Raw genomic sequence first — 15,621 nt, forward strand, 5'->3', positions numbered from 1 at the left:
TGTTTTTACATCACTATATAACCACATGTTTTTCAAATATTAGATGTGTCAAAGAAGCGTTCCTACACTGTTTTGTTTCAACGCGCATGCTCCTGACGCTCACGAGGAATGTGAGCACACGATTAGTGATGTTCGTTTGTTCAGCTATTGAAGTTGTGTCGCTGCTGTCACCAAATTACTAGATATGCACTGTGATGCGGCCCTCAGATAAATATTTGTTTTCAATGCAGCCTTCAGATTACATAAGGTTGGACAGCCCTGTTCTACATTATTAAAATATAATTTGCTACATTCCCTATGCGAGAACAAAAAGGCCTTAGCTGATTTTTTTATTTCATTTTATTTTTTTTTTAACATTATCAGAATCTACCTGATTGATGACAATATTTACAATATTGTCTGGAATAATGTTCTGGAGGCTATTGAAAAAGTTTTGTGAAATGTGGAGGAAAGGGTACTGTAAAATGAATCAAGAGATGATAATGGTCACATAAAAATTGAGAATGAAGATATTCTAGATGTCTGGAATAATTACTTTGAAAGACTGCTAAATGAAAGAAGTGTCAGATCATTAGTAGAAAATATTGAATTGGAATGTAGTCAGGTGTACATATCAATAATCTGTTGTTTATTCTGCCATAATGGGAAGCCAATTTGCTATTCTGATAATTGAAGGGTTAGATTAGTGAAATACAATTACATGATACTTTACCATAAGTTGGGTGGCAACATATGTCATTTAATTGAAGACTATTGTTTTGATGGGTGGATGAACACTTGAGGTAAAAAAAAAAAAAAAAAGTCATAATCAAGTAGAAATACTCAAGTGTGAAAGTATAAAAGCATTTCCATGACTGCATCAGAAGGCTTGGTCAGAGGGTTTGAATTCCAGATAATTTGAGTAGAGCTCTCATAGTATCCATCTATGTAAAAAAGGGAAATAAAACTGAATGAGAATTACAGAGGAATTTCCCTTCTGAGTGTTCCAGGTAAGATTTATGCTATTATACCTTAGAAGTGGCTAAGAAGAAAAAATGAAAGGGAAACTTGGAGAAGAACAAACTGGTTCAGGCCAAATAGAAGTTGTCAAGATCAGATTTCCACTTGAACCCTTTGAGCAGGAATACCTCGATTATCGCAGTTATTGTTGCCACGAAAAATACCGCAATAATCGAATCCGCGATAATCGGGATAAATAATGCGTGTAAAATGGGTGATCGTTGCCAAGGATTTTTCAAATCTATTAATTAAATTTTATATATGAAGTAAAAAAGAAATGTGTTAAACGTGTTAAGTAAAAAATGAAGGTTCATTTAGAATAACAGGATTATTCTTTAATCTTTATTTATACATAAGGAGTACATACAATTATTCTTTCTTGGATAAAAATTGGTGTAGAGTTGTCTGGTGGAATTTTTTCTTTCTTCGTATAAAACTCGGTAGCAACTAATGGAATTTTTATTTCCTGACGAACTTTCATTGATTGCTCGAGATTAGGATCGCTGTTCAAGATTTTTTTCTTTAAAATTTTCAGCAATTCTAAACATTTCGTCCATTTCTTTGAGGGTAAATTCCTTTGGTGCCGCATCAATTTGTTCATCATTATCATCGATTTGAGCATCATAAGCACGTTCTCTCTCGAGGTTAATTAGGTCTTCGTCATCAAGCTCCTTATCATGTGACTGAAGCAGATCCTGAAAATCACCTTTTTCAATTTCTTTTAGTCCTAGATCGAAGCCAAGCTTAGTTATGTCATTGATAACACAGGTTACTTCATTTTCAAATCCTTTAAAATCATTTGCACAATGAGGAATAATCTTTTGCCATGCCGCTCTCAGGTTGCTAGATGTTACTTCACTCCATGTTTCCTTGACATTCTCAATGCAATTTTTGATATTGAATGCCTTCCAGAATTCTGTCAAAGTCATAGCTTCATCTCCTGTAGTCTTTTCTATTGCTTGTGAAAAAGTTCTTCGTAGGTAATATGCCTTAAAGGATGCAATTACACCTTGATCCATTGGCAGGATGATGGAAGTGGTATTAGGTGGTAAATAAATAACTTTTACATTTTCGCACAAATCATTCAGTGCTGTTGAATGACTAGTTGCATTATCTAATATCAACAAGATTTTAAAATCAAGATTTAATGACTTGCAGTACCTTTCCGCTTCAGGACAAAAACAGTTTTTAAACCAATCCTCAAAAATAGTTTTTGTCATCCAAGCTTTTCTATGGAATCTCCAATGAACAGGGAGAAAATTTTTATCTAAACTTCTAAGCGGGCGGGGATTTTGTGAACGATAAATAAAGAGAGGCTTCATCTTGTAATCTCCAGAAGCATTGCCACATAGTAAAAGTGTTACACGCTCCTTCGAAACCTTGTAGCCAGGCTGTGATTTTTCATTTTTTGCTAAAAATATTTTAGTGGGTATTTTTTTCCATAATAAGCCTGTTTCGTCAGTATTAAATATCTGATCATCGGTATAATTTCCTTCTTCAATGATCTGTTGCAATTCACCAGGAAAACTAGCTGCTGCTTTTTCATCGGCACTTGCAATTTCACCTTGTGCACAAACACTATGAATGCTCAATCGCTTTTTGAACTGATCAAACCACCCTGAACTTGCAGAGAAAGTTTCTTCCACTACTGATGCCGAATCAGTTTCGCTTTCTAATTGTTTTCTTTTTAAAGTTTCAAACAAATTCAATGCTTTTGTTTTTATAGTCATTTGACTAAGAAGAATTCTCTTTTGGTTACAATCTTCTATCCACACTGACAGTAGCATTTCCATTTCAATCATAAGATGGCTTCTGTTTCTCGTAGTTTGGGACCCAGACGAGGTTGATGCACTTTGTCCTAGTTGCTTATAGTTTGCAACTTGGTCTAAAATATGATGAACAGTTGATTCATTTAGACCGTACTCTTTTGCAATTTTGGCTTTGGTTATGCCTGCTTCATACTTATTTATCATATGCAACTTATCTTCTAAGCTGATCACTCTATGTTTCTTCTTGATAGTTGTAGATTTGATATCATCCTTGTTTCTTTTAGCATTCATTGTAGGGGTAAATAAGAAGAGAAATAAATATCCACATGTACTTCAGGCAAAGGCGGACAGTTACTGGTGAGTTGTGAGCAGGCACCGTCGGATAAAAACGAAGCGCTAGAAGAGAGCGATACCTGGAGAGTGGCGACTCGAACTGGTTGCATATGTAGTGGGCTACATCTCGCGGCCGCGATAATTTGAATTTGGAGCGCAATAATTGTAATTTTGGTATCAAATTATAAACCACAATAAATCGAGAATCACGATAATCAAGGTATTCCTGTATTTCATAATTAGATACATACAGATAAGTAATTTGACCTGATATCAAAATTGGAAATATTTCAGAAAATCTGGAAAATTCCTTAACTAAATTGAATAACTTTTGTAACAGATCATCATCAGTTTCCTCATGTGTACCCTCAAGCAGTATTCATTCTACTGTGACAGCACTAAATGATTAAGTTTACATTATTATTAGTCTCCTATTAACAATTTTCATCCAAATTTCTATTACTTGTCAGCAATGCAATATTGTCATATCTAACATTTCATTTTTCTAACAGATTTGGTATGAAAATCAGCAATAAAAATCCTGAATGGGAAATCTACAGAAAAAGTAAAATTATCTCAGCTATTTGGGCACAATTTTAGTGAATATGGTAATTTAAATATGGAAATGGACAATAAAATTAGCAAAGCTAGTATGGTAGGGAGTTGCTGAATAAATTTATATGGAATAAGAGAGAAATTAGTTCAAGCACTAAACTAGCTATATACAACACAGTGTTCAAACCAGTTTTAACTTTGGATCTGAGAGCTGGGTTAGAAATAAAACACTTGATGAAAGACTGGAGACCATAGACATGAGAGGTCTGAGAAAGAACTTGCCATTGTTAGCATTCAGGAATGTGTGAGCAAACTAATCTCAGGTAGTATGGTCACTTAAAGACAATGGGAGAGAAAAGATTAGCAGAAACAGGTGTTTGATTCCAGGTTACAGGAAAAAGACCAGGAACTGGTTAGATTAATCCAGTAAGAAGTGTTTTCAGAAAACTGAACAATAAGACCTGATAATATTGCAGTCCTGATAGATAAGGGACTATATATGTAGAAAGTATTTTTAACTTGGGTATAGTTATGTTAAAGATACCAAGCAATTTTAAACCTGGTTTTTACTCCATTTTTCCCAAGTAAGCAAACAGACAAAATGTCAAGTTTGCTCCTGCAATTTATGCAAGACTAGCTGATCCTACAGGTAGTGCAAGACCAAGGCAACTCGTGGTAAAGGTGGAGCAAGCTCTGATCACTAATCTTAGAGGAATACTATGAATAAAATTTTTTTTTGGAGGAATACTATGAATAAAATTTAGTACTGATGTAAACTTCTCATGTAGTATACTGTCATATTATCCTGTATACCCCCTTAAGGGTACATATACAGGAATTTGATTATAGTGATAAATAATCATGTTGTAAACTGTTAAACCTATATTTGCACTTCAGTAACATTAGGGTTTTGTCATAAGTTTTGGTAATTACTACTTTTCAAGCTGTTGTTCAAGATGCATGTGCCTACTATTATAGAATTCTGGGCCTAATTAAGCTTGGAGTATCTATCTGTCTCTGCAACTCTGTAATTTTAGTGTCACTTATTTGCTAAAATAATAATAAATAAGTATCTCTGGCATGATAAGAACCCAGATTTTTCTTTATTGGTATTGTTTGTGGATGTGAGGAAATATATCAGTGTAATTTATTATATTTTAGACACATATGTTTGGAAAAACTGAGACATGCCAGTGTCAGGGAGGATTCTTGTACCCTTTGTTTTGATGGAATGGCAACAGTACGATTAGAACCTTGCCAGCATGCGTAAGTTTTTGCACTCATTTGATGTTAACTTTAAATTCATTGATCTTTTGCATTCTGTAAAAGTTCATAAATTTGGAATTATTTTTGTAAAGTTACAATATTTCTGTTTAAAACCTCTTAAGTATACAAATATTGAGACTATCAAGTAATTCTATTTTGCAGAATGTCACATAGTGTAGATTCCATTAGTTACCATTTTCAGTAACTATCACATCAAAGTCATATATATTGTAATGTAAATACTGTCTTACATCATAGTTTCATATATTATGTTTTGCAAGAAGCACAAGAACAGATTTCCTTCTTTTAACTACTTGCTCATATATGGCACTATCATGTTATAGGTCTTATGCTATTATATATGTAGAGATTGGTATTAAAAACTCGGTAGACACAGTAGGAATAATTTTTAATTCCTTATTTTTCAAGGATGATGAAATCGCCAACGTAACATCTACAGGGCATAAGTCATCAGAATAAATCACTGTTTTATTCTTTTATGCTGACGTTCATGTAAATTGAATCCTATCTCAGAATTATACTTGAAGTAAGCAACAGTCTGAGAAAGACTTAAATATGAAACATATAGCCAGTAATATGTGAAATACCAATGTGGAATTTAGCCTTATCCTTTGTTCAACAATCAATAGCACATTCTTTTTTCTACTTGTCCCCACAGTCATGTTATAGGTCATGTGATCTCTCCTATGTGGGGATTGATATTATAGAAAAAAAACAGAGGCCAAACCTCTATTCAGTCTCATGTTTCTGGGCCATGAGACTGAATAGAGATTCAGTCACCTCAATAATCTACATCTAAGAATCCAGTTCATGATGGATTCTTAGATCCTTCACTGTATACAACATACTCACCCACACAGACAGATACATCCACAAACTTTCCCACCACCACCACCACCTCTTCCTCTCAACAACACGACATCATTAAAACTAACCAGTAGATCTGCAATCTGTTCTAGTGGAACCTCTCTTTCAACAGAACTCAACCATATACACAGTGCTTTCCTATCCCAACAGCTACAGCTCTTACAGAATTTTAAAAAAATAATCAATTCAGGATACCAAAAAAATAGCCAGGTTCTTAAAAAAAAATACAGCCTCTGCACAGCTTTTAAGCCATAATAGAGACTTGCTATCCTTATATGTTCTGCTAAAGATCAGCACTCCCCTCTCTCAGTGCCTGGAGTATATAAAATTCTCTGTTCCTGCAAGTTGGCACTTCAAGTAGATCAGCCACCATCTTCATAGATGAACACAAAACATATGTCTGCAATCATGACTATGGTCAATCTAGTTTGGACCATGTATTGGATACTACTCACAGGATCTTATGGGGGGAGGGGAACCACCATGCTCCATCACAATGAATTTAACAAAGAAAGGCTGTTTTTGGAATCTGCAACTGCAATCATGAAATTTAAATAAATGCAGATGCAAGAAACTTCCTAAACTGACCCTTGATTGTGTGCTGTAATTGTTCATTTGTACTCCCTGAAGATGTCTCAGTGACTGAGATGAAATATTGAAAGAATTAAAACAGTTTTTAATCATTTTTAGTGCTGTTAATAATCCATTAAACTTCTAATATGAAGCTTCATCCTCTTACATGACCTGTCAGCATAAGAGAATGAAACAGTGGTTTGTATGCTGACTTGTGTCCTGTAAACATGTTCTCATGATTATAATTTCACCATCTTTGAATTATTTTTTTTTTACAGGAAAGTATAAAATTCCATTCCATTAATAACTTATCTAATAAACTATTATTTTGGCTCTTATGAGTTTGTTATAATGAGAATGAACAGGACTGCCATTTTTCCTTTCTCCAAAAACAGTCATTTGCTACAAATGGGATCCCTGTTCCCCTTTCCCACCACCACCACCAAAGCATCAACATGAACTGTTGCTGCTGAGAGATAGAGAAAACATGTTAGACATAGTAAATAATTTTAATAAAATTAGCAAAAATATTTTGTACCAAAACTAACAATATATCATCAGTGGAACAAATAAGCAATTCAAAAAGGTAGAATATAGGGCAGTTTAACAGCCCTATATTCTCTTAACAATAATAACAAGTTAACTAATAATAGTCAGTACTGCATGCTAAAAGGATCATATTAATAATAACTATAAAATTGGAGGAAAACTCACTTAAAAAACATATTTATTGTAAAAATTTTGTTGTGTTCTTGTTCTCTCACCTCATGCATTGAAAAATTTCTTCTCTAGTTATCTGTTGTAGTAATAAAATTCTTGAGCATGTTTCTATCATGTCTCCCTTTTTTCTTCCTCATATTCCCCTCTTTTTTCTCCCTGTGAACCAAATTTTGTAACCACAAAGCTTGATTCTCTCCTCATAGAGAGCATGAGCATTCCTCATGTGTGATGTCTTATTAAATTGGCTCTGATCTTCTTTCTCATTGCTAAGAAACCACTGGGACCAAATCTGTGCACAGTAGTCTAGATGTAATCATATCAATGTGTTATGCAGAGAGAGAATTTTCTTATCTTTATTGTCAGTATGCTTTTCAGCATCCAAGAGTGTGACCCCATGAGCTATTTTACTCACTTTTGAGATGCCTTCTCAACTTCCACTCTGTCCACTAGCATCTCCAAATCACCTATCCTCACAAGCTACGCACTGTAATGCATAACCTATTGTCTTTTTTTTCCGAAGTGCATAACTTTGCACTTTGTGATATTGAACTGGACCATTATCCTTTGTCTACACTGTCAATCTATTTAAATCATCCTACAGGATTATAGAAACTGTTGTTCTCTCAGTTTAGTGCCATCAGCAAATTGGGTATTACTCATCAAATAATCCCCCAATATCATTAATTGTAACGTCAGCCTTCTGCCTAAAATTAATAATAGAGAAAAGAAGAGAATATAATTTAGAAACACATATTGCATTTATTGACTTTGAAAAAGCATTTGACAAAGTTAAAAGAAACATATTATTTAACATATTAAAAGAAAGACAAATACCAAATAATATCCTAAAAGCTGTCACAAGTATATATGAAAATAATCAAATACAAATAAGATTAAATCATGAGCTATCATATACAAGAGAGATAAACCAAGGGGTCCGACAGGGATTTCCCCTCTCAGCAACTCTTTTTAATATCTACTTAAATGAAATAATAATAATATGGAGTAAAAATTTAAATCAAGGAATTAAACTTTCACCTACAGTTAACTTAAACACTCTCCTCTTTGCAGACGACCAAATAATAATTACAAATTCTGAAGATAACTTACAGAAAGCTATTTTCAATCTAAATGAGATATCCAAAGATTATGGTATGATAATATCAACAGAAAAATCAAAAACTATGGCCTTTAAAGGACAAGATCCAGCAAGAACTAAAATAGTATTAGATAACAAGATCTTAGAACAGGTGAATTCATTTAACTACCTAGGATGTATGATCACTTATGAAAATGAAAAAGATATAAACATAAAAATTGCAAAATATTTGAAAATAACAGGAGTAATTAACTCTATATTTAAACCAAACCTAGTTCAAAAACAAACCAGGCTAAAAGTATACAATACATTAGCCCTACCGGTCTTAATGTATGGAAGCGAAATCTGGACAATAAAACAAAAAGACAAACAAAGATTAACAACAGCAGAAATGAAGTTTATGAGAAAAACTGCAAAGTATACCCTATTTGATCACAAAAGAAACGAAGATATTATGAAAGAACTAAACCAAGAACCAGTAATTGAAAAAATTAAAAAATATAAACATAGATGGATGGAACACGTTCAAAGAATGAAAACGGAAAGATTACCAAAACAAGCCTTAAAGTACAAGCCATTAGGAAAAAGAAAACCAGGACGTCCTCTTAAACGATTCAACGATGACTTCTAAGGCCGGAACAGGCCATACTAGGCCTAAATCCTTGATACGTATGATGATGATCATTAAATGTACAAATGAAACAGTAATGGACCAAGCATAGAACCTCTGGTCTTCTACTTCTCCTTGATTCCATTTCATCTTATATTTCTCTTTGATGTCTATTCATCACCACTCTTTTATTCATGTCACCAGCTTTCATATCGATCCCCATTATGTTATGTAATAGGATTCCGGGCTATATCAAATGACTTGGGATAGTTGAGCACTATTATAGTGTAGCCTTTAAAAAAATGAAGAAAAAAAAAAGAAGAAGCTCAACTGTCAGCAGTCTACTTTATTGTAGAAAGGGAATAAATTACTAAGTAAGACTGATCCTTCACAAAGCTGTGCCATTTTCTCTTTCTACCATACTCTATCTACTCATTCCTGAATTCTGCCCTTAATCAACTTTTTCAAAATGCTTCTGCTGGCACTCTTCAGATACTGATCAGTTTAAAATTTGCTTTCTTTGTTAGAGTCTTCTTTATATAACAATCTTTGCCCTCTTTTTGCTTTCTCAGGACTTAAAAATTTTAAACAGCTTGGTCAGTGCCTCCAGTTCTCTTGGACACTCTCATAATACATAGAATTGCTATCCTTTCTGATCGATTCTATGAATCACATTGAGATTGAGATAATATTATAATATCCTAAACACCTCCATTACTACCATCATTCTCAGATTTAGTCCTCGCTATATCACCTCCACTTGGATAATACACTATCGTGAAGTAATCATTAGTAATTTTTTGTCCTCTTCTTATCATCTGTTTTCATTAAAATTATCCTTCCGTAACCAGTCTTCTCATTGATTATAGAGTAGACTAAAGAAAATCCCCAAAACTTGATTTCCTTTAGCCTACTCTTCCAATTTCCTCTCATAATTGAATATTGCCTTCTTTATGACATTAGTCACCCTTTTTGCCTGTATTTACTTTGCTTTTGAACTTGCTGAATGCATTTCTATTTGTTTTTCCTACAACTCCCCCAGCAACCTCGTACCACTACCATCCATCCCTTGCAGTTTTTTAAGGCCATGCTCCCTCCCACTCCAAGGTGCCTTCTGATTTTCTCATAATCACCAGCTTTGTATTTCCACTATAACAAACTACTGAATATTTGCAATGGAAGCCTTACAGATAAAATACTGTGCTAAAAGAAATCCCCTACAAGTTGCTATGGTGAAAGTTAACTGTATATTCCATTTCCTTCTCCCTTCCTCCCCATATCTTTCTTGCTTTCAGTCATGTCTCATATAGTTTATTTCCATTAATAAATTGCTTGTCTTGTGCTTATTGAGTTATGTCGATATATGGCATCTGCACCTTAGGCTGCATTCTCGTCTGTAACATGCAACCAAGTATGTATTTTATCCTTTGGTTCAATATCAGATGACCTCATATACGCTCTCTCCCATGATCCTGTCTTCCTATTGAACTTCTGCTGTTGTTTGGTACAATTCTCAATAAAGAAATCTTCAAGATATTAAAAAGCAAAAAAAAAATAAAAAAATTCAATAAAAACTTCTAATAATAATTAGTTACATGAAGCTATAGAGATTCAACTGACAGAAGTTTTGAAAAGTTTGTTTTCATTTTTTTAATAATTATGTTTGTCTGGGTTGTAAATTGTATTATACTTGATGTGAAATTCTTGCTTACATCCTTACTCTATCTAAGCATCATCCTTATTTCTATGGTAGTGATTTTGGTATATCCACAACATAACTACAAAAGAATGCCATAATATATGTAGGAAAGTAGATGAATAAAAATGATTTATTCATCTACTTTCCTACATATATTATGGCATACTTCATCAGAAGTAAAGTTAGTTTTCAGTTTGAAAACATATAGCAGCAGAATGATTTTTAATATGTAAACTGTAATGGATTTGTTAAACTGATAGCACATATCATGTTGGAATGTCACACATATTCTTCATTGTTAATCTGTACTGTGCAATGGTTCCCATAACCCAGTTCCTTGAATTTTAGGTCTTTTATTCTTGATGGTTCCGAAATTACTTAATGCTTTTCCTTTGCAGCATGATGAGCCAGGCCTGATTGGTGTGTGTGTGTACTATTTTCAAATGTTTTATTTATTTAACATAACACATGTGCAGAATAAACTTCTGGCTTGAGATGCAAATGAAATATTTAGGTGACCTAAGCATCATGATAGACCTGCTAAAAGATAACACCTACTTGGAGAACTCATAAAGAAACAGTTTGAACAAGTACAGTGGCAGCTTGTGGCTTGAAATCATGGGGATACTGCAACTTTCAAAATACACATACACACTGTAAGTACAGTGTATACGTGTTTGGATAAAATATCAAAATTATGTCGATTTTGATATTTTATTTGAAATTACTTAAAAATAAAATCCATTCCTTTAATTACAATTAAAGGAATGGATTTACAATTAAATCCTTTAATTGTAATGTCCAAATATTTAAAGAGACAGAGTAAACAAGATAAGCACTTCGAACACTCTACTACTGGCGCAAACTGCATATAAACAACAGTGAAACTGCGCGACAGACAGTGCTGCAATTAGCGTAATGCGGTACTGTCTACGCTAATAGCTCAATTTAAAATAAGGCTTCAATTTAAAATCTCCAAGCATAACAGTTAAGCGATCTTTTGATCTTCTGCTTCTTTTTTTTTTTGATATAAAAGTTGTAGATTGCCTTTTTTTTCCCAATAGAGGCCAGTTTTATCTACATTGAAAATACATGCTAATAGCTCATATGCACGTCATAGTGAGATGCGAGCTATTAGTGTAGCAATATGACACTGTGGTTAACACAGTGCTGCTAGCGTCCTTCGCCCTCCTAAGTGCTACAAGATGGATTTTTATTATTTTTTATCAAAATAAGAGAATTGTATAGGATTGTTGATGATAAAATTAAATATTACAAGCAAATATAAAAAATTAATAAATATATTTATATATCGAGAAAAATTGGGGGTGCTGCAGTTCCGCAGTGCCTACACACAATCCTCCCCTGATCAAGTACCTTTGCACCTGACCTAGAGAAGTTAAAGATCTAATAACATTGAAATACTCTGTTGTCATATAGATCTGTGGAACACTTAAAATCCATATCCATAAAGACATTTTCCTATGAGTAGTAATGGATGCAAGGCATTCTCCAACATATAACCTTGCTAAATACTTAATAAAACTTCTAACCTCTCATATCAAAAAAAAAAAAAAAAAAATTACTACATCAAGAACTCAAAAAAAAACAACAACAAAACACCATTTTGGTTCCTATAAATATATGTATATATACAGGTATCCCTTGATTAGTGTGATTAATCAATCCCTCGATGTTACCATGTATATCAAAATCTTGTTAATCAAATATAATAATCAACGGTAAAAATTATAATTCGTCCATGATCGATAACTGTATTCATAATTCGTTTTATATGGTACTCTTTTAAGAAAGATAAAAAATGAATGCAAAGCAAATGTTTAATAAATGCTTGTACCTACATTAGTTACTGCAATTTTTTATCATAAAACGTTATCAAGAGTCGTTCGAACAGTTTTAGTTTTTTCTTATCAGCATGAATTCTATGGTAATAACAAGCAAAATGACTCTCTAGACCTCGACAAACAAGTATTCTTCGATTAACATCTGGATCCATATCCATTACTTTCTGCTTAAGCGATTCTAAACTGAAATATTCCATCCTGTTCTTTGATTGTTATCTCCTTTGGAACCTCATCTTCACATCCCATTTGTTCGTTGTCATTGAAATCTTTTGAATTTGAATCCAATAATTCTTTAACATCTTCTGCATCAACACCATCAAAACCAAGGTTCTTCTGATTCGTCCACCAAATTACAAGTAAAGAGTTCTTGTTACATCCTGTTAAAGCTCTTGGGTTCTGAGTTTGATAGACAAGCAGCGGCTTCAATTTAAAATCTCCAAGCATAACAGTTAAGCGATCTTTTGATCTTCTGCTTCTTTTTTTGATATAAAAGTTCTAGATTGCATTTTTTTTCCAATAGAGGCCAATTTCATCTACATTGAAAATTTGGTGATAATCGTAATCATTTTCTTCGATAATTTTCTGCAGCTCTGCAGGAAATGTAGATGCAGCATCTTCATCAGCACTTGCAGCTTCACCTGTTATTTTCACATTCTTTAGTACAGCCCTAGATTTAAAATTTTCAAGCCAGCCTTTGCTAGCTGCGAATTTTGAATTGTCTTCTTTATATTTAGTCTCTTTAAGTATTGAAAGGAGGCTTAGATCTTTGGCCGTGATGTTATAGGCACTAATTGGAATTCTCTTTTGATTGCAGCCTTCCAGCCAAATAACCAACAGATCCATTTCAACCATATAGCACTTTGGTTGTGTGTACTTTGCATACTTGCAGATGTAAATGCAACTTTATCTTGCTCGCCATACTCATCAGCTTTGGATAAAATAGTCCGTATTATAGACTCGTTAAAACCAAATTTGCTTGCAATCTTACTTTTACTTTCACCACGTTTAAATCTTTTAATTACATCAAGTTTTGTATAAGTTTGATCTTATTCTTCGACATGATTAATGGGCTGTAAAATTTACAAAGAACATAATTTGTAAATACAGCAGAACAGTTGGAGCTTGTGATACACCCACTCTTAATGCATAATGGGAGGAATGACATCATCATGCTCATTACTTTCTTTCTCTCGGCCAGGAAACACTCCTCGAGGCTTGCATGTTGTTGTATGGTAAATTTAAAGGCACGTTAATTAAAACTCTTGCCACATATATAAAGAGATTGTCGCAATTAATCAAATCCCGCATCAAGCAAGGGATACCTGTACATATTTATATTAGTGGATTTAGAAGTAACAAGTCTTGCTGATATGTGTCTGAAGAAGAAATTATATAGTTTTTCAATACATGGGGAATAGGGATAAACAAGTGGTCACACTTGGAAGTTGTCTAAAGAGTGTGGACTAGGTTCTTTACATGAAGAATTTGATCAGTGAGTGGAATGGATTGCCAGAGGTGGTTGTAAGTACCCAACAATGAAGAAGTTTAAGGAGATGTATGATAGATATTGTGTTAATGGATAGTGTGGGTCTCCCGTGATGAGTCTTTTTGACCCCCATGTAGTATCCATATAAATAATAATAAAATATTGCTGCTAGAAGAGCTATTTCTGCCAGACACTTCATCAGTTCTTTTCAGACACTGTCTAGATAACACTTTCTTTTGATTCCAAGACATTTTGAACAGAGGTTTCACCTATTCTAGCTAATGTGTATATGGAATATTTTGAATAGATGGCCATGGATTAAAAAAAAAAAAAAAAAAAAAAAAAATGATGTTTTTGTAATCTTGCCAGGGCCTAAAAAAACACTTAACAGTTTCACTAACTTTCAGTCACCAAACAATATGGAGTTTTCTCAGTATATAGGAAAAAAATTCAGCACTGGTAAATTATTTACATTCTACATCTTACCATCACCAACAATCTTTTTGTTACTATATTTAGTAACAAAAAAATGGAAAAAGAAATGGATTTCCCTAGAGAAATGTTTGTAACTAATGACTGGAATCTGAAAACTATTAATAAAATCCTACAAAAACCATCAAATGATGCAGTCACTTTACCATACATTGTAAACATCACAGATAAAATGGCTAGTATATTAGAACAGCATGACTTGAAGGTTGCAACTTATGGAAACAATCTCCATGATGCTTAGGTCACCAAAACAAATCTCATTCAGTTCTTAATCCAGATGTATATAAAATTTTCTGCATATATGACATGTGAATTTCACCTGTCTTATATGCAGAATATGTCAAGTAAAAACACACACATCCACCCACACAAGGGAGGCTTGGCATATCATACTACAAAGAAAAAAAAAAAATCTGATTCTTAAAGTTGAGAAAATGTGAAATTCCATCTGATTGATTACAAGCTAAGGTGATTTCTATATTTAAGAAAGGAGATAGAGATGACAGACTTGTAGATATTGCAGACTTGTAGCGGAAATAAATCCGCTACAAGTCTGCAAGATTCTCTGACTAAATTGAATAGCTGTTGTAATAGATATGGTATGAAGGTCAGCAATAAAAAGACAAAGACAATGAAAATAGGCAGAATCATTGAAAATGTCAACTGTGTTGTGAATGGAGAACCTGTGGAACAAGTAAAACATTTCAGCTACTTAGGCACAATTTTTACTGAAGATGGTAAACTAAATATAGAAATAGACAACAGAATCAGCAAAGCTGGTATCGTGGGAAGTCAATTGAATAAATTCATATGGAATAAGAAAGAAATTAGTCGGAACACTAAATTAGCTGTATACAAGACTGTGTTCAAACCAATTTTAACTTATGGATCTGAGAGTTGGGTCAGAAGTAAAACACTTGACCAAAGACTAGAGACCGCAGATATGAGAGTCCTGAGAAAGATTAGAGGCGTGAACAGATGGCATCAATGGCAATATCGTATTAAAAATGAGGATATTAGGAAAGAACTTGACATTGTCAGCATCCAGGAATGCGTTAGCAGAGCTAATCTCAGATGGCATGGTCACTTAAATAGAATGGGAGAGGAAAGATTAGCAAAACAAGTGTTCTCTGCCAGGTTGGCAGGAAAACGACCCAGAGGAAGACCAAGATATAGGTGGATTGATACGGTACAAAGTGCCTTAGACGATAGAAATATAAGATCTGATAATGTTGGAGTCTTGACAAGTAACAGACTGATTTGGAGG

The 15,621-nt window shown here is 33.6% G+C and overlaps 1 protein-coding gene across 1 annotated transcript in view; it reads left to right on the plus strand.

Annotated features, from left to right (window-relative positions):
* LOC150103427 (RING finger and SPRY domain-containing protein 1-like) overlaps positions 1 to 15,621 on the plus strand; it is a 358,201-nt gene that overhangs the window by 239,901 nt on the left and 102,679 nt on the right. The window contains exon 14 of the mRNA XM_090397430.1: positions 4,818 to 4,922. Coding sequence (XP_090253556.1) covers positions 4,818 to 4,922 — 105 coding nt within the window. The remainder of the gene's footprint in view (positions 1 to 4,817; positions 4,923 to 15,621) is intronic.

This window comes from Typopeltis vanoorti, chromosome 9 (assembly GCF_054136105.1).
Source record: "Typopeltis vanoorti isolate ZY-2024b chromosome 9, IOZ_Tvanoo_1.0, whole genome shotgun sequence".
NCBI classification, from domain to species: Eukaryota; Metazoa; Arthropoda; class Arachnida; order Uropygi; family Thelyphonidae; genus Typopeltis; species Typopeltis vanoorti.